General features: G+C 43.3%; 1 protein-coding gene across 16 annotated transcripts in view; it reads right to left on the minus strand.

Moving 5' to 3' along the window:
* LRRC7 (leucine rich repeat containing 7) overlaps positions 1 to 27,730 on the minus strand; it is a 503,433-nt gene that overhangs the window by 224,120 nt on the left and 251,583 nt on the right. For all 16 annotated transcript variants that reach the window (XR_011021947.1, XR_011021946.1, XM_068239239.1 and 13 more), the window contains 2 exons: positions 10,214 to 10,331; positions 2,654 to 2,732 (listed from right to left, as the gene is read on the minus strand). Coding sequence is in view for 14 of the 16 variants with exons in the window: in XM_068239239.1 (XP_068095340.1) it covers positions 2,654 to 2,732; positions 10,214 to 10,331 (197 nt within the window). In the remaining 2 variants the exon portion in view is untranslated. The remainder of the gene's footprint in view (positions 1 to 2,653; positions 2,733 to 10,213; positions 10,332 to 27,730) is intronic.

Raw genomic sequence — 27,730 nt, forward strand, 5'->3', positions numbered from 1 at the left:
TGGCTTGGACAGAACAGATGTGAGCATCTCAGGCGCTATAAATAGAAGGAAGGATCCCTGATGGTATAAACAAGCCTGGATCTTATCTAGAGGAGGAGAGGGACGGCTCGCACCTTCCAATAGCAGCATCAATCTCGTTCACATTACCCTGTCATTCCGAGCTGGATATAAATAGCATGCATTAAGGATCCGCCACTTATCTGCAAGGTTAACACGGGACTCGGCTTCATAAACAGCCTGTCTCAAGGACAATAAATTGGTTTTGGATTGGATCAGATTCATAAGACACGTGAAAAAAACTCAGTTTTCTGCAAAACTGCAGGTGAGAAAGGCTAGCAGTGCATGCTGGAACTTGTAGTTCTGTAGTGTGGCGGATCAAGGAAAAGGAAAACAGGTCTTCTTACAGGTCTTGAAGTGATGATTTAAAGGAGAAAACAGGTCTTCTTACAAGTGATGATTGAAGGACCACTATGGCAAAACATTGTAAATTTAAAATACATCTAAACACATACAAGTAAGAAGTATGTTTCTTCCAGCGTAAAATGAGCCATAAATTACTTTTTTCCTGTGTTGCGGACACAGTAGGTAGTAGAAATCTGACAGACCGACAGGTTTTCGACTAGTCCATTTCTTCATGGGGGATTCTCAACATGACCTTTTTTAAATTCTTATAAAGACACTCCCTGAAAAAGGATTTATACAAAGATGCTGCCCAGCCTCCCTGCTCCCTGCACACTGTTTGGCAGTTGGACAGAGCAACCGCCATTCAACAAGTGCTTTTGAAAAGAAAGAAAACACAGAGAATCTCCAATGAGGAAATGGGCTAGTCCAATACCTGTCAGATTTCTACTACCTACTGTAAGTGACAGCAACATAGGAGAAAAGTAATTTATAGCTCATTTTACTCTGAATGGAAAAACTCGATCAATCGGGAAAGGTGGAGGAGCAACAGTAGATTAAAGAACTAAACTGCTACACTTCTTTAAGCAGTGAAACGCTGCAGTTTGTTAGATTTTCAATAGATCCATAGTTTCCAAAATCCACAGTACCCCAAAGCTCCGGAGGCTTCGCAGGATGCGTAACGGAGTGGTTTCTGGCAGTTGGGGGAGGGAGGAGCACAAAGCATTTGTCCTGTGCTTGGGCGCGGCGTTGCTTAAGATCCGTTATGCTGGATCTTTAGTGATCGTGGTGCGGCCGCTGTACACACGCTGGTCCGATGCCCGTTTCCCTGCCATGCAGGTCGTTATTGTCTGCCACAGCCAAGTTCAGATCAGTGAGGGTATGTAGCTTTAGTGTCTGGCTACAGGCCACTATCTCTATTTGATAATACAGTTTGTTTCTTAAAGGGAACTAAGCACCCTTTCTCTCACTGGAATTTCTCATGGCAAAGAAGCTGCCGTGTCCTCCCCTCCCCTTCTCACAGTCTCACAGTCAGAGATGCAATCTTGACACATTCACTCTAGAAACCTTCCTAATTACCCAACCCCCTCTGTTGATGAAAAGGTATTGTTTACTTCATGGTAATGACTACAATAAAACAATTAGCTTCCTGAAATCTCTGCTGCTGGGTAGGGACAGGCAGGCCTGCTGAAGTAGGCTAATAAAACTTAATTGCTAATCTTTGTATGTAAAATACAAAGTAAAATGTAAGTTTATTTTAATAATAAGACATATTGTTGGCATGAATTATCCATGTGCTAATGAGATGCCCTGGGTGCCTAAAATGTTGCTTGGTTCACTTTAGAAGGGCACTGTAGTGACATATAGCAGAATGCAGTAAATAATTTAGGATACCCACTTTTATGGTAATGAATGGTAATTCTGGGAGACCAAGTACCGGTATATTTTCTACTGGCTTAAAGGATACCAGAGCCGAATGAAGTAGGAGAAATGGGTGGAGCAGGCATGTACTGACAGCTGTTCTTATTCCGTTCACTACCCCCGTTCTCTTCTCTGCCCCTCTGATCCTACCAAAATGCCCCCCCGGCAGCCTCTTCCGGGTCACTGGAGTCTGGCTTTAGGGTGTAAGCGCTGGCCTGGCTGTGGGCATCATACAATGCATGCTTATGGCCGGGAGCACTTTGCGCATGACATCACGTCTACATCATGCGCATGCGCAGAACGCTCCATGCCGCAGATGCATGCTGTAGGACAGGCACAGCCAGGCCAGCACCTGCGTACTAATACCAGACTACAGGGACCCCGGAGAGGCTGCAGGGGGGGCATTTAGGTAGGATCAGAGGGGCAGAGAGGAGAACGGGGGGAACGGCGAGCATCAGGAAAGCTCCCAGTACATGCCTGCTCCACCCATTTCTCCTACTTCTGGTATCCTTCAGAGATCACCTGACACAGCTAAAGATGTCGCCACCAGTGAAACGTCAGAATGTAAATCAGGGAGAGGAAAGAATTTACAATGGGCAAACAATGACTACATAATATATAAATGAATCTTGTAAAAAAGCTAAGCATTTTTATTAATTATGTTATTTTCACTATGGTGCCTCTTTAAAACAAAAGGAAAAAACCTTTTGAGAAAAGAGATTCCAAAAATTAAACATCTTGTAATCTTTGGCCACGCCCCCTATGCCTTATGTAATACATAGGTTAGCAGCAAAACATCCATCTGCCTGTTAATGTGGCATAAAGCACTTACTTTGATATGGGATTGACGCTGGCTTCCACTATTGTTAAACATTTACAACATTTTATGTTATCAGGAAATTCTTGTATACCTAGAAACAAAAAGAAAACATAAATAGCAGGAAACACTACAGCATGTTAACAAAGCATCATTAACTGTTTTGTATAAAACAAAGTAAAAAAAAAAAGTTCAAATGAAATCCTCGCCTATTGTGATATGAGATACTACGGTAGCTGAAGACCCAGTGTTGCTTGGGTATGTATTTGGTTGTTTTTGGCTAAATCCACTTTTTTCCCATTGAAATGAAACAAATCTGATTGGCTGTTTGTGGCCCTGCCCCTTTAGTGAATTTGAACCCCAGTCACCCAATGCTCGTCTGTACCAGGTTGTACCAGGCCTCTGCTATTAGCAGTGTAAGAATGGCAGCAATTTAAATATTCCCCTTGAAAATCAATAGATTAATTTTGACTAACTGTTGTAGGCTCCACCCACTTTTCTGAATATAAATCCCAATCACCAAGTGAGCAAGTGTGTCAAGTTTGAGAACACTGCCATTAACAGTGTAAGAATGGCTGCAGTTTACATTTTCTCATGTAAAAAAGCTGGTTGTTATTGGCTCCAACTAGTTTTTCTAAACTTGACACACAGTCACTCAATGATCAAATGTGTGAGCTGCGGGGTCCTTGGCATCAATATGTTAGAATGGAAGCACTTCAAATATTCTGGGCAAATGAAACATACTTCCTACTGTCCTTGGTTTTTTCTTTTGGAGGGGGGGGGAGGGGGAGGGAGTTGAATCTCAATAGAATGATAAGTTATGGACATGGGATGAAATATTGAAGCCACTATTGAAAACAAGACAAGTAACATTTATATTGTGCTTTTCTCCTAGCAGACTCAAAGCACCAGAGCTGCGGCCACAAGGGCACACTCAGAAAGCAGCAGCTGTGTTAGCGAGTCTTGACCAAGGACTCCTTACCAATTAGGTGTTGGCTTACTGAACAGGAAAAACCAAGTTTTGAAACCCAGTCCCCTGTATTAGAGGCAGAGCCCTATACCTGTACACTATCCAGCCACAATGCAATGCAGAGATAACAGCCACATAGCCAAGCCCTGCAGCAATGCTGGTCCCAACTGTGTTAAATGTAAATATATCACATGAAAACCCCTGATATGCTAATTGCATTAATGATCAGGATGCGACCGGGGACTGCTTTAATGTACTTATGAGTTCACTTATCCTTTAAGCAGTCCCTCTGAAGCTGCCTCACCAGTGAACCTGGATAACCTGAAATCCTTTGACTTCAGAAGTACTTTGTCAGGATTGTTCATCAACTAAAAATAGCCGCATTAAAATTTGCATGGGGCCATTTAGCGGTCCGGGAAAAATGAGGCAGAGGAGAGAAGAACAAAAGGAGGAATTAATCCATTTTTTGTGCGTGTGGCAGAGATGGAGAGGAGCGGCCCATACCGGCACATGCGTGTGGCAGAGATGGAGAGGAGCGGCCCATCCCGGAACACTCCGCTCTGATATCATGGCCAGAGCTGTGATGTTCCTGCGCTCATCTTGATACAGTTCTAAAATAAACATCTTCCTTTTGTATCTCTGACTACAGAGGCTCAATAACAGCTAAGATTAGATCAGCTGCTAATTAATAGTGTGACTATTAATTATCCAAGCTATTAGGGCTGCACAATTATATTTTCCTGACTCGACTGCAGGAAGAAAGTCTTCCACATATAGGGCTAGAAAAACATAATCACGCTTTTTTTTTAATCTTGCTCTTATCATCTCTTTAACAGACTCTTCTCGCGGACCAGAAGCAGGGCCGGTTCTAGCTACAATGGGGCCCCCAGGCAAAAGTAACTTGGGGGCCCTAGCAACACCCCCCTGCAGCCCAGAGCCGGCTCCCAGGGCCCATCCCACCACCTGCCCAGCCACACAAAATCATTAGGTGTCCATCATATATCCCCTAAAGCATTGCTGGGTTCTCATTATTCCCCTTCTTTCTTTTACAAATTCAGAGTTTACACACAGCGGAGTCTTACATAATCCAGGCAGGACACGAGGCAGCACTGTGCTCTGAGTTCCTCTCTTCCTCGTTTTCTGCAGGCAGGTACAGGATGGGGGGCCTCTACAGGCTCTGGGGCCCTGGGGCAATTGCCCCCTTTGCCTCTATGGTAGCGCCGGCCCTGACCAGAAGTGTTGGTAATAAATGATAAAGCAGCTTAAGGCAGAGCTGATCTCAGAATTTCCTCTCTGCTCTAAAAGATACACAACAGCATAATAACCTTTACAGAAAAAAACTTTTTTTGTTTTGTTAAAGTGGATACAAATCCTGCAATAAATCTGCAGTGTGTCTACTTCCTGCTTTCAGGTTAACATCCAGTGTTTACAATTAGCTGCTATGTCGTGGCAAAGGAGATTCCTGAGCTGACACAGCTGGGGATCAAATTACAATGGTGATTAGTCACAACTGAGGGGGAATTTGACAGGCTAAACTCTCTAAATACATACAGGGTGCATTTCTCTCTGTTTTCCTTTGTCCTGTGCAAGAGTTCAGCTCCACTTTAGGGCCACATACACACATCAGACCATAGTCTTTGGAAAATGAAAGATCACAGACCAATTTTACCCCCTTCCATGTAGTATAAGAGCCATACTCTACACAGTCTTTTCTATGGAGCTGAACTCCCCATCAGATAGAAATCTTTGCAAGATGCTGCACACAAAGATGCTGTAGACATTCAAAAGATCAGTATCTACAAAAGATCTGTTCCTGCAAAAGATCCGTTCCTGCAAAATGCATTCATAGTCTATGATATCTGCATATCCTCATACACACCTTGTTTAACAGACATTCATCTGCAGATCAGATCCACCAGGATGGATTTTCAGATAAAATTGAAAATTGCGTAAAAAAGTGGGATCAGCGCATCACCAGGCCGCCACCGATTGGCCTCAACTCAGAGATGCGCTGAGCCCCCCAGAGACTGCAAACGCACCTTGAACCACCTTGAATCGGTGGCGGCCTGGTGATGCGCTGATCCCACTTTTTTACGCAATTTTCAATTTTACTTGGTAGCGCGCCCAGGCTATGCATATGCATAGGTATAATTTAGTTAGTGTTAGGTCCCCTCCCATGGAGGAAAGACTTCTACGACAGTGGGAGGGACGAGTACCTAACAAGTTGCATGCAAGCTGTTAGAGGAAACCAACATCCTCCAAGCGGTAGACAGGTCATGTGTGTGCTCAGTGTGTATTTTATCCCATTAGTGGGGCTTGCACACTTTTGCAGGTAAGCATTCATCTGTTTTTAAGTAGCGCTGCTCAGCTCTTTACTATGTTTTAATTTATTTCCGGCCAGCTGCTCCCACTTAACAGTTTTTGCTTTTGGTGTATATGCAGAGCTTCTGTTTGGTTCAAGGTGCGTTTGCAGTCTCTGGGGGGGCTCAGCGCATCTCTGAGTTGAGGCCAATCGGTGGCGGCCTGGTGATGCGCTGATCCCACTTTTTTACGCAAATTGCAATGATAGTCTATGAGATCTGCAGATCATCATACACACCTTGTTTAACTGACATTCATCTGCAGATCTCATAGACTATGATTGCATTTTGCAGGAACGGATCTTTTTCAGGAACTGAACTTTTGCAGATACTGATCTTTTGAATGTCTACAGCATCTTTGTGTGCAGCATTTCGCAAAGATTTCTGTCTGATAGGGAGTTCAGCTCCATAGAATAGACTGTGTAGAGTATGGCTCTCATACTACATGGAAGGGGGTAAAATTGGTCTGTGATCTTTCATTTTCCAAAGACTATGGTCTGATGTGTGTATGAGCCTTTAGGCTACATACAAACTTGAGATAAAAGTATTTGGAAAAGGTAAGATCACAGACCAATTTTACCCCATTCCATGTAGTATGAGAGCCATACCTACACAGTCTATTCTATGGAGCTGAACTCCCTATCAGACAGAAATCTTTGCAAGATGCTGCACACAAAGATGCTGTAGACATTCAAAAGATCAGTATCTGCAAAAGTTCAGTTCCTGAAAAAGATCCGTTCCTGCAAAATGCATTCATAGTCTATGATATCTGCAGATCATCATACACACCTTGTTTAACAGACATTCATCTGCGGATCAGATCCACCAGGATGGATCTTCAGATCTGCAGATGATTGTCAGATATGCAGATGAATGTCTGTTAAACAAAGTGTGTATGAGATCTGCAGATATCATAGACTATGAATGCATTTTGCAAGATCGGATCTTTTGCAGGAAAAGATCTTTTGAATGTGTACAGCATCTTGCAAAGATTTTTATCTGATGGGGAGTTCAGCCCAATAGAATAGACTGTGTAGAGAAGGGGTCCCCAAACTTTTTCAGTCAAGGGCCGGGTCAACATACTTCAGACTGCTGGGAGGCCGGAGTATACATGAAATGATGTAGAAAAGCGTAACATTGAGCCTAGGTATTGTAGACAGCGCCTATTAACATGGGCAGCCCTCATGTCTCCCATTTAACCAGAGCAGATGTTATGCCCCTGACACATGTGCAGATAATATCCCCCCCAACACAGCAAATGTAGCTATTGTGACCCTAACATAGGAAGTCATATAATGTCACCCAATAGCCTGCAAAAGCCTGCAGCACAATCTCACCCAAACACATGCAATCCCTATAGAAACATATGCAGTACAACCCTCCATTTCCCCTTCGCAACGTAACCATAACATTCCTGCACCACACTGACCAAAAATATGTGATTATGCTTGTTACAAGTCATCCCCACCACTTGGTACCTACTTTTCCCAGTAGCCTGAAATACAATCCCTACACGCAAAGCAATCAGTGTTCAAAACAACATATTTTCAAAATCCTCCCTATCCCCCCCCCCCCCCCCCCAAATTAAAGGAGAAAGAGAGCTTTAAAATGATATCCATCTTTCCATAGTTACATTGTATTACACAGGGCAACTTTTTCTGCTGAATGGAGCTGCTGACTTTGAGAAAAAGTTGCCCTGTGTAATACAATGTAACTATGGAAAGATGGATATTATTTTAAAGCTCTCTTTCTCCTCTTTCTGACGACCCCTAAATCGTTGCCCTACGCCTTTTAGTTTTCTCTATTTTCGCGATCGAAATAGCGGCCGCGGCAATTTCAATCGCGAAAATAACGAAAACTAAAAGGCGTAAGGTGGCGGTTTATATATCATTGGGAAGAGGAGAAAGAGAGCTTTAAAATGATATGCATCTTTCCATAGTTTCTGCACTCCCTTTACGTTTTGTAAACATTTGACCTGAATTGGTTGGTTATTAGTATATACTGTATTTTAAAAATCGAGGTTGGGAGGGGGCAAGATATTTTCCTTTTATAGGAAGTTATGCTGGATTTACCACCTGCTCTGCTTTCTTTGTAAATTAACATAGAAATGTCTGCTTTCTGGCAGTGTCTGTTTTAGTAGCACAAGACCTTAATCCTCTGTCTGCCATAAGATGCTGTGAGGTCTGCGAAGACTAGTCCTGCAACCTTCTCCAGTATACTGAGTGAGAAGAAAACTTAGCCAATACAGGGCTGGATGCAATCCAGCATGTACAGGTATCAGTTTCGGCTCAATGACTTGCTGAAGGCAACTGGGGCTGGCATGTTCAAACATCTTGTAGAGGTGGAATAACAGTGAGATTGGCCAACAGCTCTTTGCTTTCGTTGAATCATTTCCAGACTTTAACAGTGTGATAATTCTTGCCTGACACCATTCCTCTGGAACATTAGGCGTTAGTAGACATTTATGGAAGAGTCTTACTACCCAGGTGTTGACGTTTTGGACACAGTTGGATCCCTGAGTTGAGTTGTTCCCTGAGCCAATCAAAGTGCCTGTGAACAAATGAACATGGCTTCAGCCAGAAAGTCATGTTCATTCATTAAAATTAATGTAAATAGTAGAGTAAAACCCCATACACACTTTCTGTGAACTCAGGATAAAGTGTATAGCACCTTAAAGTGGACAAAAAGTAAAATTAAAACACATTACAAAAAAGATCCCCTATAGTTTGTAACCCTTTCTGCTCCCTTCCCCATAGTTACACTTGTAAAAAAAGCAAATTAAAAGCCAAAGTGAGCATTAAAATAACATAAATCATTATTTTAGGGACTCAGCTAGTATTGTGTGTCATGAGAGTATATTATTGTTATTTTTGCAAATAAAAACTAGTAATTATTGTATAAGTACAGTGAGGAAACACAGATCACAAAAAATCAATTTATTTCCAAATAATATATTGTCACCATACATTGTACTAGGAACATAATTTAAATACTGTAGTATTTATCTACAGTAGAATTGCTTATTTTAAAACTAAAGGGAATGGAATTTAAGAATTAGTGTATTTTTCATTTTTCCCCTTGTTTTTCCCTTTAAGATCCATAGAATATAAAATAATTATTGAAAACAAGTATCAGCCACAAAAATCCTAATTTGTGACAAAAAAACAAGATATAGATTATTTGGGTGTCATAAGCAGTGATAAAGTTATAGGCAAATGAATGGGAGGAGCACTGAAATGTAGAACAGCTGCCATCAGTGATGTCTAGGGGTGCATATACATATCCAATTTTGATTGCTCAATGATTGGTTAACTTTACCACTTCCATGTAGTATGAAAGCTTCCCTACACAATCTATTCATTGTATTCAAAATTTGTGGGCTCTCACACTACACGAAAGCGGTAAAAATGGCAAATCATTGTTCAAGCAAAATTGGATGTGTGTAGATAACTCAAGTGCTGGAAAAGCTACCGTGTGACCATGTTCGGATTTCAGGCAAGGCCACAAAGGCCATGGCCTAGGGAACCAGGAAAGCAAGGGGCGGACTGTGGGCAGCAGCCATTAGCCTGCTGAACATTCGTCCTGCTACACAGAGTTTGCACATAGCAGAGGGTGGCTTCCAACAGCCGGATGTGGCACTCGGGGGATGAAGGGGCACTTACAGTGACCTCTGAGCTACCTGTCACTCACAGAATGTGCCGCTTGCCAAAGACCTTACAATCTAATCCCAGCCATCACTAACTGTCCTCAGAGGAGCCTACAATCTAATCCCAGCCATCACTAATCACTAACTGTCCTCAGAGGAGCCTACAATCTAATCCCAGCCATCACTAATCACTAACTGTCCTCAGAGAAGCCTACAATCTAATCCCTGCCATGTTGAGGGGGAAGGGGGGTGAGTTTAGGATGCTGTCTGTCTGGGGGCAGCTAGTGATAGTGGGCCTTGGGCGATAAAATGTACAAATCCAGCCCTGCGTGTAACAATTATATGAACATTTCCCACTCTGTGATTCATAGCTGAGCAATTAATTCATATTGCACCAAACTTGTTTGACAAAGGACAAGATAGCTATGAGGGGGATACAAAAGAGTTAACTCCTGACAGCTCCATTCTACAGTAACATTCTATTGACAGTTTTGATGCACTACCCCTGACAGGCTTAAAAATGACCCCAGAGTTGTGTCTAAAGAAGGCTTCACAGTGACAACACAGGTGCAGACTGTACAAGATAAGTGATGACCTACCATTCTTGCTTATATCCAACTCCTTGAGATTCACTAAGCTGGAGATAGTGGCTGGCAGATTGGAGAGATCATTATCGGGTATGCTGAGCTTCTTCAGAGCCTGACAACCAAACAATTGCTGTCAAGGGAAAAGATGAAGTGTTAATACTTTTGTCCTGTTTTAAAGTACTGTACCAAAATAAAACTTTTAATCAACATAATAAAGTTTTTCCATAGACAAGCTTAGAAGTACCTGGATACCCTGGCATTCTACAAACACATGTATTCTATTAAAGAACAATTGAAGTGAAAGTGATATGGAGGCTGCCATATTTATTTCCTTTTAAGCAATACCAGTTGCCCGGCTGTTCTGCTGATCCTCTGTCTCTAATACTTTTAGACTAGACCCTGAACAAGTATGCAGCAGATCAGGTGTATCTGTCATTATTGTCAGATCTGACAAGATTAGCTCCATGCTTGTTTCTGGTGTTATGCATTCACTACTGCAGCTAAATAGAGCAGCAGGGATACAAGGCAACTGGTATTGTTTAAAAGGAAATAAATATGGCAGCCTTCATATCACTCTTACTTCAGGTGTCCTTTAAGCAATAACAGTTGCCTGGCTGTCCTGCTGATCCTCTCTGCCCCTAATACTTTTAGCCATCAACCCTGAATAAGCATGCAGCATATCAGGTGTTTCTGACGTTATTTTCCGATCTAACGAGATTAGCTGCATGCTTGTTTCTGGTGTTATTCAGACACTACTGCAGCCAAATAGATCAGCAGGGCTGCCAGGCAACTGGTATGCTTTAAAAGGAAATAAATATGGCAGCCTCCATATTCTTCTCATTACAGTTGTCCTTTAAAGGCAGAAACTTTTGCATTGTAGATTTGTAGCAGATGTCTGGGTTAGGCCCAGTTTGCTCGGGTGTTAAATGCATGGTCACGGCATGTGTGGCTCATGCGCTGTCCATTCAAATGAATGTAATTTGGACGCAACAACCAAATGACAAAAAGCAGTGCTGAAGATTGCCAAATGCTTTTCTTCTTGGTAGCAGAAAAAAATGTGACAGTGTCCAGGAGCGTAGCTAGGATCCTAAGTGATCCAGGGCAGTGAGGGCACTTTTGGGCATTCCAGCCAAAAATGGGTGTGGCCATGCACTGGAATGGGGGTGTGGTCATGGGTGGAGCCAAATTTACATGAACTTAACAGCGGTCTGAGTAGGCCTGCCCAGCAACATGTTGGATGAAGTCCCCTCTCCATTAATACAAAAAAAATATGCAGCAAATCACATAAATAGGCAGAGTGTCGTTTAAACATTACTAGGCAGAGTTCCCTGGCTTCTGTGCTGGCTGGTCTGGATTTCTGCTGGGTGGGCTGGCCTGCTGGCAGCCCCCCCCCCCCCCCATAGCATTCTCTGACTTTCTAGTGGACCCCCTCTCATGTTCCCCCGGACCTCCCAGCATGTTATCATAGAAGAACCACAGCTCCCTGCATCCCCCCATAAAGGCATCACAGCATCCAGCATGGCATCACAGCACCCAATATGCCCACATAGAGGCACCACAGCACCCAATATGCCCACATAGAGGCACCATAGCACCCAGCATACCCCCCATTGCTGTGGTGCCATGCTGGTTGATATAGTGTCATGCTGGGTGCTATGGTGCCTCTATGGGGCATGCTGGGTTCTGTAATGCCATGCTGGGTGCTGTGGTGCCTCTGTGGGGCATGCTGGGTGCTGTGGTGCCTCTACTATGTCTGGGGGACATCCGGGGCACCACAGAATAGATCAGGGGCACATGGCACTGATGTTTGGGGCTAGCAACGCCCCTCACAGTGTCTAAGTGGGACGCCAAAAATGCTTGTTTAGACGCCTGTGTGGAATGGTGAAATAAGGTCCTGGAACAACTTGGCAGCTTTGTCTACTCTCTTTTTAAATCGACATTTTAGGTGAGTAGAGGTGGTGACAGAGGCTAAGAGGAGGTAGCAACCAGGCCACTGGATGCCCGACAGGCCCTAGGTGCCCGCCTAGGTTGCCTTGTGGAGGATCCGGGGGGTGTTGATATGCAATGCAATAGTTGATAGTGGGAACACAACTCGTCTTGAGAGTTCTGCCTCCTTGGTTCTGAGGCACCAAGCTTTTTTTCCTGAATAACTTGACTTTGACTTCACTTTTCTTGCCTTATTTTTACAACTTTTAGAGGCTGAACAGATATTTTATAGAGGAGAGGTCTGATGCATTAAATTCAGTAAAGCTGCAGTAAAAAGCAAATACATTTCCGCTGGTAATTGTACCTTATTGAACCCAATAAAGTCAGCCTATCCTCATATGTGAAACGGCTAGATATGCGTGCTAGATGTCACTTGTCCGAGGTAGCTGCTTACAATCTAGCAAGAGTACAAGTGTCCTCTTGACATCGCATAAAGTTCTGGTACAACAGATTTTTAGCAACACCAATCAGCACCATTTCCCATTCTCCTCCACACACCTCCATAGCAACAGAACACGCCATAGTAACAGTCATGCGCCACACTATCGTCCCTCCCCGCCCTCCATAGCAACAGCCTAGCAATGTGTTGGCCATGAAACATTATTCAAGGAGACAAATTCTGATCCTGTATGCACCTTTAGCGTTCCAGCTCACTTCCCACAGAACAGCTGCTTAATCAGCTCTGAGACAACCCTCCTAAAACAGCATGGGGGTCTTCCCGAAACCATATTAGCTGTATGCCTGGTAAAATACAAAAAGGCCCCACAAGCCGTGGTGGTGTCTCCCTTAACTCTAATTACTATCATGCTATGGTTGTCAGCAGTGAGTAGGGATGGCTAAAGAGACAGAATTAAAGCATCACTGTCACAAAAAAATTGTAAAATGTAAACACATACAAATAAGAAGTACCTTTCTTGTAGAGTAAAATAAGCTATAAATTACTTTTATCCTATGTTGCTGTCACTTACAGTAGGTAGAAACAAATCTGACAAATCTGGCTGGTTTTGGACTAGGTTATATATATACCATCTTTCCCTGAATATAAGACACTGTAGGCCTTACTCTCTGGAGGGGGTAGACGCTTGGTGTACGGGGAGGTGTGTGGTCTCTTACCGCACCTCCCTTGTGGCTGTGTCCTCCTCCTTTGTAAGTATCTTCTCCAGTGTCAGTGGCGGCATATTATTCAAGCTGTGAGGGCGCCCTTTGACCCTCACGCTGACACCTCACAGTACGCGTTGCCAGCTCTGCGCTGGTGCTCTCCTCTAGTCATAATCATGTGCGCCTGGAATGCATCAGCCGGGCGCACATGATGACATAAGGAGAGCGCCAGCGCAGAGCTGGCAACGCATACTGCGTAGTGTCACCATGAGGGTCAAAGGGCGCCCTCGAATAATATGCCGCCACTGACACCGGAGAAGTTACTTGGAACGGAGGGGAACGCAGCCACAAGGGAGGTGCGGTAAGAGACCACACACCTCCCCATACACAAAGTGCCCCAGCTAGGTCTTATTTTCGTGGTGAGTCTTATATTTCAAGCATTCTTGAAATGTAAGCTGGGCCTTATTTTCGGGGTAGGTCTTATAATAGGGAAAACACGGTATTTGGGAATAGTCTTTTCAAACTGAAGGCCAAAAAAACAGTAATTCTTCAAATCCCACATCACCCAATTTCAATACTCAGTATGTTTTATAAGGATATTGAGTTCTTAAAGACATCTTACAGAATGTTGTGGTTACAAAAATAGATTCTAGTATTGGCACAAAAATATTTCTTTTTCATAATAAACTTCACCCAAATGTTCAATCTTCATGAATATCATAACACAAGGCCAAGGACCGCATTCAGACCAATCCTTCATGAAGCTGACCAAGCATGTAGTCTGGCTTGACGTAATGAGCATAACATGAACATATATTGTTTAGGAAACAACACAAAGGTTTGTTTCGGGTAAGATGTGTCTTTCATCAGGCCTTTGTATTTGAAAGATTCTTCTGAGCCCAGTCAAGAGTGAAAACAGGTATATTGTATGAAATAATCATTCAGAAGCATCTGAACCAACCAAATGCATTCGCACCAACCCAGCTAGCTGCACAGTTGATCTGCATGCCGACCTCTGGGATGGTGCGAATGCATCTGGTGGATTCAGATGCTTCTTTATGATTTTTTCCATACAATATACCTGGTTTCACTCTTGACTGGGCTCATGAATACATAAGTCAGTAGATGTAAATAAGACTAATTAAATGAGGCCATTACTGCATCTCTGCTGCCTTCCGTTCGGCCACAATACTTTCCTGGGCAAAGATGGCCGTGACCCCAGAAGTGTTTCCAGGTCATGGCATTGCCTCCGGTGTTTTCGCCAGCGCATGCGTATGTGCAGGGCACGCCGCACGTCATAGCAGGTCACCCCGCTCCTTCCTCACAGTGCACGGAGAGGGATGGATGCGCGTGCAGCTCTGTACATGCAAGCGCATTCATATCTCTATGCCTGACATGCTGCTGTTGATTTCCCAATCTTAGGAACAGAACACCAGCGTTTCATAGCATGATTGTGCAGCGCTTCCAGTAATTTTAGCTTCTCTCCTGCTTTGAAGCTGCTGCGAAAATCGCGCCAATGTGAGACTCGCAGGTGCTTACAGTACCAAAAAGTAGGTGAAAAAGTACTGTCAAAATTATTCTGAATATTTTCTTGCTTGCTGGTGGCTTGTCATCATTACACAAAGGAAAAGCTGCTCTGCATCTCCACCCCTCGGACTGTGAAAACGCCACTCCCCTTTTCTCCTCTCTCCTCCCCTCTCTGCCCCTTGCCTCTGAAATATCTGGCTTGTAATTTCTCCTTTGTGAAAAGCCTCCTCCTCCCCAGACTGAGCTCCCATGAGCACTTGCTACATGGGACTCAGAATGCCTAGGCGCTGGAGCAGCTGTGGGCGAGGCTTGTTTAGTTTATAGGGAATTAGGGTATTAAAAAAGTATTTGGCTTGAGGAATGCCATATAAACTATATAATATAATATAATCCGAACATTTGTATAGCGCTTTTCTCCTGTCGGATTCAAAGCGCTCAAGAGCTGCAGCCACTGGGACGCGCTCAAGAGGCCACCCTGCAGTGTTAGGGAGTCTTGCCTTGAACTCCTTACTAAATAGGCACTTGACCTAGCCAGGATTCGAACCCTGGTCTCCCATGTCATAGGCAGAGCCCTTAACCAGTACTCTATCCAGCCACCACTATATGTAAGGAGCACAGTTATACAATGAGTAAAAGTTTATCTCGGATCTACTTTAAAAGGCATTTTGTTGATTAGGTTAGAGAAACCGAGAGCCCAATATAGTGTAGTATATTAAGCATAAAATTAGTAAAGATAATTAGTGAGAAGAGTATACTCACAAACGTGGGTTACCACAAAGGCAACCACTGTATAGGCAGGTGAGGAGATTAGATCTGTCCTCACTCAGGATTAAGAAGTCGCTCTCTGTAGATCAGAAAAGGGGTAGATCACCCCTCCACCAGGGGTGGACACAGTACAGCAAACGGGGAACAGAGGCGCCAGCAGGGTAAAAGTGGATATATAATAAATGTGATTACTATTATACAGACAGTCTTTCGTGTCTGCTTTATGGAGGTAAGTCCACCGCTTCCTCCAAGCAAATTTGAAAGGTTTTATCCACTTGTACCCTGCTGGCGCCTCTGTTCCCCGTTTGCTGCCATTTTATTGATTAGGTGTGAAAATACCACCAAGGAGAAAAAATAGGAGAAAAAGTGAATTGAATAAGGGCTATAACGTCTATCCAGCGGTTTAACATACCTCTGACCTCTATGTTTTGCAACAGTAGGCACTTCTGCATCTACAGCCAACATGTGGAATATTCTGCAGCCAGAGTCATTGGGAATCACACAGCCGCAGCTGGTTTGTGCAGCCGCTAACACGGTGAAGCCGTCTCCTCTATTCTACACATGTACCAAGACACCTGATGGTTCAGCCTACGTTATGCGTGCATAACAGCTCCGCTATGTACCCCATCCTGATCATAATTGTTTCTCTGCCAAGTGCTTGTGCTGCATTCCAGTTAAACTTCCATTATGATAAATTACCCTTTGTTTTCCATGAAAAGACTTGCACTGAGCTGCTTTGCGGATGTACAGAGTATGGCTGCCTACTGTACCGCTTCCTCCATAACAGCAGCATGGCGGCGTGTGTGCGTGGGAGGCACTTATACAAAGATTACTTTTATAATGACACAATGACATAGGCTGCCTCTCAGCCATCATTCATCTTTTTCAGTTTTTTAAGTTGTGAGTGGCAGAGTCCATAAACCCCAATCTGACAAGAAAGACCATCTCCTGGGGGGTGGGGGGGAACTTAGTTTAAGATAATGTGGGTAGGGCTAGAACATCTTTTACATTTTATCACTGTGTGTCTGTGTCCTATGTAGGTATAAACAAACAGAAGTTGAAGAAGCACCCAATGAGCTAGCAGGTGTGCCAAAACCCCAAATCCACTACCTCACAGTAGTGGAGTAGTGGTAACTACAAATCCCTGGGCCCCCCTGAAAAACTATGGATGGGGCGCCCTCCCCCCTCAGCCCTGTACACAAGACCCTGCTGAACACTGAATAGAGACTGGCTACAAATCTTTGTCTGCAAAACTTTGTATTATTCCTTATCAGTGGCTGAGCAGATGCAATCATTACAACAATTGAGCAGAGAGCAGAACGTTTTTTTCTCCCCGTGCCCTTAGTTTTCAGTCTCGCAGGATAGGGGGAAAAACGTCTTCCCCCACGGGTCCCCCTGTGCCCCCCTGCGGCTGCATCCCTTGCAGGGTCTATTGTTACACCCTTGGTTACGCCCCTGCTCGCGGGGTATACAATGCAGTAGTACAAGGATGGGTTGGCACCACCAGAGTAAATTACAGCTCTTTTAATTCAGGCAAGGCATCATTGACAGACTGCTGTTTCAGGCAAACGTGCATGGCTACATTGCAATTTGAAAAAGGGCATGACAGCAGTCTGTCATTGCTGTCTTGCCTGAATTAAGAGCTATAATTTACTCTGGTGGTGCCGACCCATCCTTGTACTACTGTGTCCTATGTAGGAGCATCTCCCTTACTTTTTATTCTTTCAGGAAGTGCATAAATCCCTGCAACTGAGACAGAGACAAAACTAAAGAACAACAATCAGCCTGACCAACTTGTATATTGGTATTTAGCACCGCCCTCCCCCCTCCCCATTGAGGCTTAGCCTAGGCTGTTTATTATGTGGAATTCACAGTCACTGAGTGGCCCAAATATTAGAGAGACCCTCTAATAACGAGTTGGTCCACCTTTAACTCTGATGATCCAAACCGATATTCTTCTTGGCGTGCACTCCACAAGATGCTGATACCGTTGCTGAGGAATGTTGGCTCATGCTGACATAATGGTAGCTCTAAGTTGGGTCAGATTGGATGGTAGAGTTCCAAGCCTTAAAGTGGCCTTTGGACTTCGTCCCACAAATGCCCAATGGGATTCAGGTCAGGGGACTGTGCTGGCCAAGGAAACAGGTAAAACTCTGATTGATGTTACTCAAACCAATTTGATTTGAGACCGATTGAGCATGCAAGTGCCCACAACAGGTATCTTTTCCTATTTTTCTGTGATATCAAAGGCACTCTTGATGGTCTTCTGCTGCTGAAGTCCATTGCAAAGTTTGTTTTGTTATGCGTTGTAATATGCTTTGTGATGCATCGGCATTGAATTTAGCTGTAATTTGTAGTGTTGTTGCCCTTCTGTTGCTGTGGATTATGTGTGCTACTCACCTTTCATCTCTCTCATTCACCAGCCTTTTTCGACCAGAATAGTCCTTATCGCTTGAAGTTTTTTTTTTCTCAACTGCCACTCTCTAAACACCCAAGATACTGTTTGGTGAGAATATCCTTAAAGAGTAGTTGTTTCAGAGGTGCTAGAACCAGCTCATCTTACCCATTTTGACATTAAGTCAATATGGAGGATGGATATACCGCTGCACTTGTAGTGGTGATTGAGCTGGACCTGGGCAACCCCCCCACAGGTCAAAGTAAAAGAGATAAAGGTGGTCCGCATTAATGTCACATCAAAATTTTATTTGGGACTTATCCCAGAGCAACCACAGAAGCACTCAGCTAACATGTTTCGGTCCTAAAATGGTCCTTAATCATAGCACAGGTGCTATGATTTAGGATCATTTTAGGTCCGAAACATGTTAGCTGAGTGCTTCTGTGGTTGCTCTGGGATAGTTACATAGTTATTTTGGTTGAAAAAAGACATACGTCCATCGAGTTCAACCAGTACAAAGTACAACTCCAGCCTGCTCCCTCACATATCCCTGTTGATCCAGATAAGTCCCACATAAAATTTTGGTGTGACACTGAAGCGGACCACCTTCTTCTCTTCCATTTTGACATTAACTTCCATGATAAATATGTTGTCCGATGTTGAGCGTTCCTTAACTGCTTGCCGACCGTGTCACACCGATGGGCGTGGCCACGGCGGCAGCCCCAGGACCGCCTAACCGCGATCGGTGTAAAGTCCTTGGGGCTCGTTTTGCAGGAGATTGCATGCGTTGAGCTCTGCCTTCAGCCTCCCAGCGGTGATCACCGCTTGGAGACTGTTCGATGGCAAAAACACAGCTGTCCCCCTGGGGGACACAGAAGCAATAGGCGGTAATAGGCTGAAGCCTATCACAGCCGACTGCAGTGATAGGTTGGCGGGGGGAGGGAGGGTGGGACTGGGAGGAAACAAAAAGTCAAATTTATTAAAAAAATAAAAATATTTGTAACAAAAAAATAAACACTGGGGGAGCGCTCAGACTCCACCAACAGAGAGCTCTGTTGGTGGGGAGAAAAGGGAGGAGGGGGGGGGGAATCACTTGTGTGCTGTGTTGTGCGGCCCTGCAGCAAGGATTTAAAGCTACAGCTTGCCGTCAAATTGGATCATTTTATTGTATAGTGTGTTGCCACCTTTAGGATAGGAGAGGCAGAGGGAACATGATAACGATATTGTCGAAAAAGAACCTTTGGCAATTTAAATTTCCTTCTGAGCATCTCTATTGGTTCGTCAGATTTATAAACATGCCCCTAAATATAATGCACCAGTAAGAACATTGTAATGACTTTGTATAAAAAACATTTTTCCTTACTTTTTTTGTATATAATATTTCAAAAATTTTCAAAATATATACGGTAATATTTAAAAAGATAGGGCTCACACTACACAATGCATGCACGAATGTTATTTCATGCATGTTATTGCACAGCATGTGTGGTAATGTACACTCTAACATGGACCTCAGTGGTCGCAATACAAACTTAGCAGGAAATGTTCCTGGGCATGTTACATCGCAACGCAATGGAACGTGCTCTGTACATTGTAACATGAAAGTCTGTGGACTTTGTGCAGATCACACAGAATAAACAGATCATCATAGCTGAACATGCCCAAAATCATCACATAAAAACATTTTTTTGTACTCCAGTTTAACAAAATTCTTTGAAGTATAATAAATCCATGCAGAATCTATTATTCCCAGCCACAGGACCACTCTACTGGCATATAGATTAACAGTACCTGTAGTTTGCAATAAATCCTGTTATTTCGTCACACCGCATATTCATTCCTTGTGAGATCCTTTGAAAGAATCTATTCTATACATGGTATGTTGCCGTTTTCTCTTTCTGAATTTTCCACTCAGCCTCAGTCTCTGTGCCAAATGCTTCTTCTGGAGAGACCACAGACCAACAATGCCTTTCACCTATGTAAAATCCACTGTAACTCCAATGATATGTGATTATGGCTTAAAATACAGTATTTTAAGCCATACTCATATATCATTGGAGCTACAGTGGATTTTACATAGGTGAAAGGCATTGTTGGTCTGTGGTCTCTCCAGAAGAAAAATTTGGCAGGCACCACCATCAGTGGATACGTTTTTTGCTACAGAGGAAGTGTCGCAAAAAATCTTAAAATGTAAAACACATACAAATAAAAAGTGCATTTCTCCCAGAGTAAAATGAGCCATAAATTACTTTCTCCTATGTTGCTGTCACTTACAGTAGGTAGTAGAAATCTGACATTACCGACAGGTTTTGGGCTAGTCCATCTCTTCATGGGGGATTCTCAGCATGGCCTTTATTCTTTATAAAGACACTCCCTGAAAAAGATTTACATAAAGATGCTGGCCAGCCTCCCTACTCGCTGCACACTATTTTGGCAGTTGGACGGAGCAACTGCCACTCACTAAGTACTTTTAAAAATAAAGAAAACCCTGTGAGAAGATGGGCTAGTCCAAAATCTGTTGGTAATGTCAGATTTCTACTACCTACTGTAAGTGACAGCAACATAGGAGAAAAGTAATTTATGGCTCATTTTACTCTGGGAGAAATGCACTTCTTATTTGTATGTGTTTTAAATTTTAAGATTTTTGCGACAGTTCCTCTTTAAAGCCACACACAAAAACAAAAGGTTTGGATGAGCCCAACAGGTGGCAATGATGCTGTCAGTTATAGTGACATTTTTATTTTATACTATTTTACTATAACTGTTTTTGGATTGCGAAATGAATCACCTGGGTTTCCATTAATTCTTATGGGGAAATTCTCTTTGATAGAAGAGTGCTTTGGATGACAAGCATGTTTCCAGAATGAATTATGCTCGCAAACCAAGGTTCCTCTGTACTTATACTGGTGACGGATACCCTGTTCCACAGCTCCCAACTGTCCCTTTTATCAGAGGGACAGTCCCTCCTTGGGAACCCGATGCCTTTGTCCCTCTTTCCTCCTCATTTGTCCCTCTTTCAGGACTGATGTAGAGATCTATGTAAATATATGTATTTTTCTACTGAAAATGTGTTTAATTGGCTCGAAACTTCATTTCCATCCTTAAAATGTATACAGGAAGTCCTCGACTTACGAACGCCTGACTTACAAACGACCCGTCGATACGAACAGCATGGATTCTGTTTCCATGGGAACAAGTAAAAAATTAAAAAATATTTTCAAATTGGACTTGTGGTTTTTGAGAAAATCGATTATAAAAAATTCTAAGAAAAAAAAGCTTTTGAACTTGTATAAGCAGGTACAGCGGGCAGAGGTGACACAGACGGGGACACTGGAGGTACAGGGTAGCACAGAGGAGGTGCAGGGGACAGAGATGGCACAATGTTCCGACTTAAGAACAGATTCAGGTTAAGAACAAACCTACAGTCCCTATCTCGTTTAACCGGGGACTACCTGTATATTTCTTATTTTTAAATGTTAAAATTAAGGAAAACTAATGGTGATGGAAGGGACCAGTGTGGTTTGAATACTGCATCTTTTGCTTCAGAATACTTTGTGACATGAATGACAAGGGGTGTGGTGGGGGCATGGTTAGGGGCATGGCAGGGGTGTGTCTTAAAGTGTCTTACTTTCTTACCTCACAGGAGACTATAGGCACAGATGTCCTGGCACCTTAGATTTTTCCCTCCATGATCTACAAACCCAAACCAAATTGCACCACAAGTGTGCTGACTGTTCCAACTGTCACTTCTCCCTTACTTCCCTTGCCCGTTATAGGTAGCTGTAATGTTTGTATGGCGAGCTTTAGATATTTTTTTGTCTAACTCAGGTGATAAAATTGAGGCTGACTAGTTCAGCAATGATAGGAACCAGATGTAAACATCACAAACACAACTCAAAAGCTTTTAAACAGAGCAGATTGTCCAAATGATGGTGCTATTATGGAACAAAACATTACCTACAGATGTACTTGGCTAGTTGGCTGGCATGCTTTAATCCTTACTTGCTAGCAAGCTGCTCCTGTGTGGACAGATCAAACAACTGAGCGGGGGGCGGGGGTACTCGGGGGCACAGTGGTTTCTAGGGGGGGCCAGTGCCCCCAGCATGCCCCAGTGTAGCACCGCCCATGGTGGTGAGCATTACTATAGCAATGTAAGATAAAATAAAAGAGGGGCACCAAAAGCCCAATATGGTGTAGTATGTACTGGTAGTAGAGGAAGTGATGATAGCGTAAATACAATATACTCACAAGTCAGGATTACCTCACAGACAACTACTGGTAATGTTGGTTGGGAGATTAGACCTGACCCCACTCAGAATTAAGAAGTCACTCTCTGTAGATAGGAAAATAGGGAAAAAACACCCCTCCACCAAGGGTGAACTTGTACAATGTTATAGGTATACAAGGCTTCAAGAGAATAAAAGTATCTAAAAAATGTAAAGAGACTCTGTAACAAAATTTTCAGCCTTATTTCTTTTATCCTATAAGTTCCTAAACCTGTTCTAATGTGGTCTGTCTTACTGCAGCCTTTCCTAGTTGCACAGTGGCTGTATTATCTCTGTTGTATAATCATTAATCTGACGGCTTTGTTGGGCTCAGGCACTCAGGCAAGAATGTGCTGGTCTGCTTGTGATAGGATAGAAGTTATACACACCCTCTCCACTCCCCCTGCAGGCTCTGTGTGAGTCACAGACTGAGCTCCTCTCAGCCTATCACATGCCATGTCTTTCGTTTGTAAACACTGCCTAAAACTGGCAATTACAAGCCAGGATTGCAGCAGGTAGTGGCAAAAACAGCACAGAGGGGCCCAGGAGAACATAATGAATAGAATTGTATGCTTTTTATTGTAAGAATTTTAGAGTACAGATTCTCTTTAAAAATAGAGGAGGCAGTGGTGGAGTTACCTCCTCCAAGCAGACGCAAGATAATATTAATGTAATATCAATAAAGCAGTTTATTTATACACTCCAAAAGATCATACAACGTGTTTTGCAGGCTTGACCCCGCTTCTTCAGGCAATAGGGATGGAGCATATACAAACAGGTCTGTAATTCAGCCAAGCGCCTGAAGAAGCGGGGTCAATCCTGCAAAACACGTTGTATATTTTTTTGGAGTGTATAAATAAACTTCTTTATTGATATTACATCAATATTATCTTGTGTCTGCTTGGAGGAAGTATGTCTGCCTTCTCTATTACTATAGCAATGCATGTAAACAGTGTACTGTGCTTTAAGAGGTAGCGTAGTGTGCATGACGCTACTTCCATAACGTGCATACACTGAGTACACGCGTTACTATGATAATGGTCTCCGCGGTATCAGTGCAATGAGCATTAGTATTTTCAGCCACCTTCATCCCCTGGCCCCCTTATTAAGCCCCAGAGTCTCTTGGTAACTGCAACCACAGATCCATAGGGCCTAGTCACTAACGCTAGCCATCATGGTATTTCTTGAGTTAAAGCCGTGCTACTGCCTCTGACCACTAGATGTTGTTCTCCTGCTGCCACTTGTCCTGCTGACCCTCTGACAGATGTTTTTTATGAAAATTAGTGAGATCACTTTGACTAAGTGAAATAACTTATAGTGAAGGGTTGGAGTGCTATGAAGGCTGCCATATTTCTTTCCTTTTAACTACTTGAGGAGACCACAGGTTTACGCCCCCCCCCCCCCCCCCCAAGTGACCAGGCAATTTTTTACAATTCAGCACTGTGCAGCTTAAACGATTTATTGCTCGCTCATACAACTTAGCACCCAAATGAATTTTACCTCCTTTTCCAGCCACTAGTAGAGCATTTTTTGGTGGTCTCTGATTGCTGCTGCAATTTTTTTTATTAATTCAAAAAGTTTTTTGTTTTAATTAACAAATCCTTTTTTATTCCTCTCCCTCCCTCCCCCTAAATTGGTCCTGACTGCGATCCATACACTTCATTATGATGATGATGCCTATGAGAGGGATTAGATTGTGAGCCACTCCTGGGGACAGTTAAGTGACAGGGCTGTTCCCCGTACAGCGATGTGCTAGATCGCAGCGCTGTACACATGTAAGTAGCTGTTTTTTTTAACAGCCTTTCAGCTCCGTTCGTGGCTGGCAGGCTGATCATTGATCTACTCTGTCTCGTGAATTCCCTGCTAATCCCCGCCTCCAGGCCTTGACGCCAATTGGCATTAGGTGGTCCTGGTGGCGCCACCTTCCCACCGCCGATCAGCGGTCAGGAAGAGGTTAACGTAAACCCAAGGTGAGAGGGATATGGAGGCTGCCATATTTATTTCCATCTAAGCAATTCCAGTTGCCTGCCCGTCCTGTTAATCTTCTGGCATCAGTTGGGTCTGAGTCACAACCCTAAAACAAGCATGCAGGTAATCCAGTCAGCCCTGAGTCAGAGCACCTGATCTGCATGCTTGTTCAGGGTCTATGGCTAAAAGTATTAGAGGCAGAGGAACAGCAGGACAGGCAGGCAATCTGCATTGTTTAATAGGGAAAAAAAACAGCAGCCTCCATATAACTCTCACCTCGGGTTCACTTTAAGGACTTGATGATAAAGGCGTCTGAAACAAAAGTATCCGAGTTTCCTCTAGCAACTGAAATAATATCATATAATATATAAAAATAATGATAATATAATATAATAAGTGAGCAGCAAGATTTGCTGGGACTTTTAGTGCCTCTGTTTATATAATAAACACCTATCCCTGTTTTCCAGACACAGTCCTTATTTTGAAGATCAGTCCCTGGATATGTCCTGTATTTTTGTTAAATTGACACCGTCTTTTATAACATTCCATTTTCATCAAATGAAATCAGATTTCTGACATGTGTTTGAGTTTTCATAATTTATTAATGCCAGTTAGATTTTTAAGTTAATATTTATTGAACACAAGCGTTTAAGTGCACAAGGAATCTATACGCTAATTTACTGTACTTGCTGTGAGAAAAGCATTGATTTCTGCCTTCCCAGTAAAGCACTACACTCAGGCTTAAATACCCACCGGCAGATACGGCCAGATGGATCGGGAACCGCAGACGACGAACAATCGTTTTCCCCATCCATCTACCCGAATCTGCAATCATTGTTTGCTGTGGCGGAACAAACGATTGTGTAAACAATCGATTACACGATCGCAGCAAAACCCATGCAATTCAACACGGATTCGAATGATCATCAACGATTTATAGTGAAAAAATGTTTGTCTCAAAAAATTGCTCGCGAAAAATCATTAATGGGTATTATATAACTAGTAGACCTAAGCCCGTTTAAAAACGGGCTCTAGGTCCATGCCAGTACCTCCCCTCCTCTCCCCTTCCCCCATGTGACCGCCACCACCCGCCCAACGTGTGCGCACACGCCCGCCCACTCAGCCCCCTGGCCCATCCTGCTCCCTGTGCCAAGGCTGTCCGTGCTCATGTGCAGTAGCGCAAAGCACGGACCCGCACACACACAGGGACGTAGAGACACAGGGGAATTATTAGATAGGATAATATACTGTATATATATTATTATCTTATTATTTCTTATTTTCTGTTATTTCATATGTGTCCCGCCTGTGGGCATACCTCGCTAACCCACATCTGAGTACATTTTTCTGCGCCATGTGAGTGGGGCACCAGGTGGTGCCGCTAGTAAAAATATTGGTAATTTACATTAACGATTAACGATATTTTACCATGCACTTACCCGGCACCCATCCTCCCATGAAGCCTCCCCTCCTAGTGCCTAAAACGAACTCCTTCCACCTAATGTCTAACATTAACCCCCTCTCTAAGTGCCTAAAGCCCTGTACTCCCCGCCCGACAAGTCCTGTGACGTCCCTTTGACGACGGTCGTGAAGCGACATTTTTCCTGCCGGTGGGTATGCACAGTGTTACACGATGCTACATGTCGAGAACGAAAAAGAGCCGACGTCATGGTCGTTATTGCGGCGTGACGCTAAGCGACATTCGCGTGGTCTTTTGATTGTACCCATGTCGCGATATCATGGAAAAGACCACTCAGCGCTTAAAAAAATCAACTGTCATCGGGAAAATCGCGACAGGGTACATAGCTTAACACTTACTTACTTACTTGTGAAATCTACTCAGCAGGACTGAAAAGGCTTAGTGTTTCTTTAACAGTTTCACAGCATCAGAACTATGTTTTTCTTACCCAAGCCTCATTTTTAGTTGCCGGGGCACTTTTCCCCTGAAGCTGTGCAAAGCATGATGGGATTTCTGATGTTGTTGTTCTCGTTCTGAGGTTTTGGTGCAATTTTTTTTTTAACATTTTGAATTTGAGATTTGAAGCCTAGCGTGCGCAGCTGGGAGGGGTGATCAGGACACAGGACAGTTGGAACTGTGTCTCATGCTCCCTGTCACTTCCTTTCAACCAAAAAGATGGCTGCCCCCATGAAAAAGATGGCTGCCCCAATGAAATCACAAACATTTGCCTGTTCTTTTAAAATAGGGCGGGTAAGAGATTATATTACCTATCTATTTTAATTAACATAACTGATGTAACTTAAAGGAGAACTGTAGTGAGAGGGATATGGAGGCTGCCTAAAGAAGTGTCTGAATCACACCAGAAACAAGCATGCAGCTAATCTTGTCATATCTGTCTAAATTTGTCAGAAACACCTGATCTGATGCATGCTTGTTCAGGGCCTATGGCTGAAAGTATTAGAGGCAGAGGATTAGCTGAATAGCCAGGCAACTGGTATTGCTTAAAAGGAAATAAATATGGCAGCCTCCATATACCTCTCACTACAGTTCTCCTTTAATACAGTATGTTTGTTTAGGCTGAAGTTCCCCTTTAATCCCCTTATTGTTTTTTATATTGCCAGACAGTCCATGTATGGTTTGTGATTGAATGATACCTATTGATCAGTGAATCCACAACAGTTGAAGGAGGCTTGTCGTTTATGCATTTTATTTATTTGCAATATTTGTACATACTCTGATTTAAAAATGTGAGTTTATCAATACAATGATGATATATGTAGTATGTGTAAAAGTGCTTGCATGTATTGGAACATGGCTACCTTATCTTAAGCGACTCATTTTATCATTTTTTTTGAAAAATAAAAGTGAGACTTTTAACTCTTTGAAACCTAGCACTACTTTAGCATTCTTATTCATATTTTGTTGTAGTGCTAGAGGAAGTTGGGTACCTCCACCTTGAAGCAGCAGCAGCCAGCAGGGGTGAATTTGGCCTCTATATACACAGTACCTTATAGTGCCACCCCCATTATAAATTTTAGGAAATTGATACAGTGTAATCTCGGTATAGTAAACTCCAAGGCACTGGGAAAAGTGGTTTACTATATCAGAAATTGGCCTAGAAAAGGCCCAGAATGCCCTGGTACATTCTCTGCTGCAAAAGACAAACTTTGTCCTCCCATTGGAGGTACAGTACAAGCACTCGCACATTTGGTGGACTACAAGGTAAAGTATACCTTAGGGCTACATAGCCAGGCTGGACAAATCGCTGGTACAGTATCCAGGGCTCCTAAAAAATTGCAGCCGTCACTGAATAGAGGCTGCCACTCGCTTACTGTGAGTGGCTCTGATACCTCCGTGGGTGGGACTTGCAGGACGTGTCCTGCAAAACTTTCTGCTGACACTTGAGCCAATCATGAAGCCTCTCTTCAAAATGCAGCCAATCATGATAAGCCACTCGCATCTGTAATGCGAGTTGTTCTGGTACCTCCATGGGTAGGACTTAGGACTCAGCTTTCCTCTCTTAGTTTTGCAGACCCGCTCTGATCTGCACTACAAGTGAAAGCAGC

This window comes from Hyperolius riggenbachi, chromosome 6 (assembly GCF_040937935.1).
Source record: "Hyperolius riggenbachi isolate aHypRig1 chromosome 6, aHypRig1.pri, whole genome shotgun sequence".
NCBI classification, from domain to species: Eukaryota; Metazoa; Chordata; class Amphibia; order Anura; family Hyperoliidae; genus Hyperolius; species Hyperolius riggenbachi.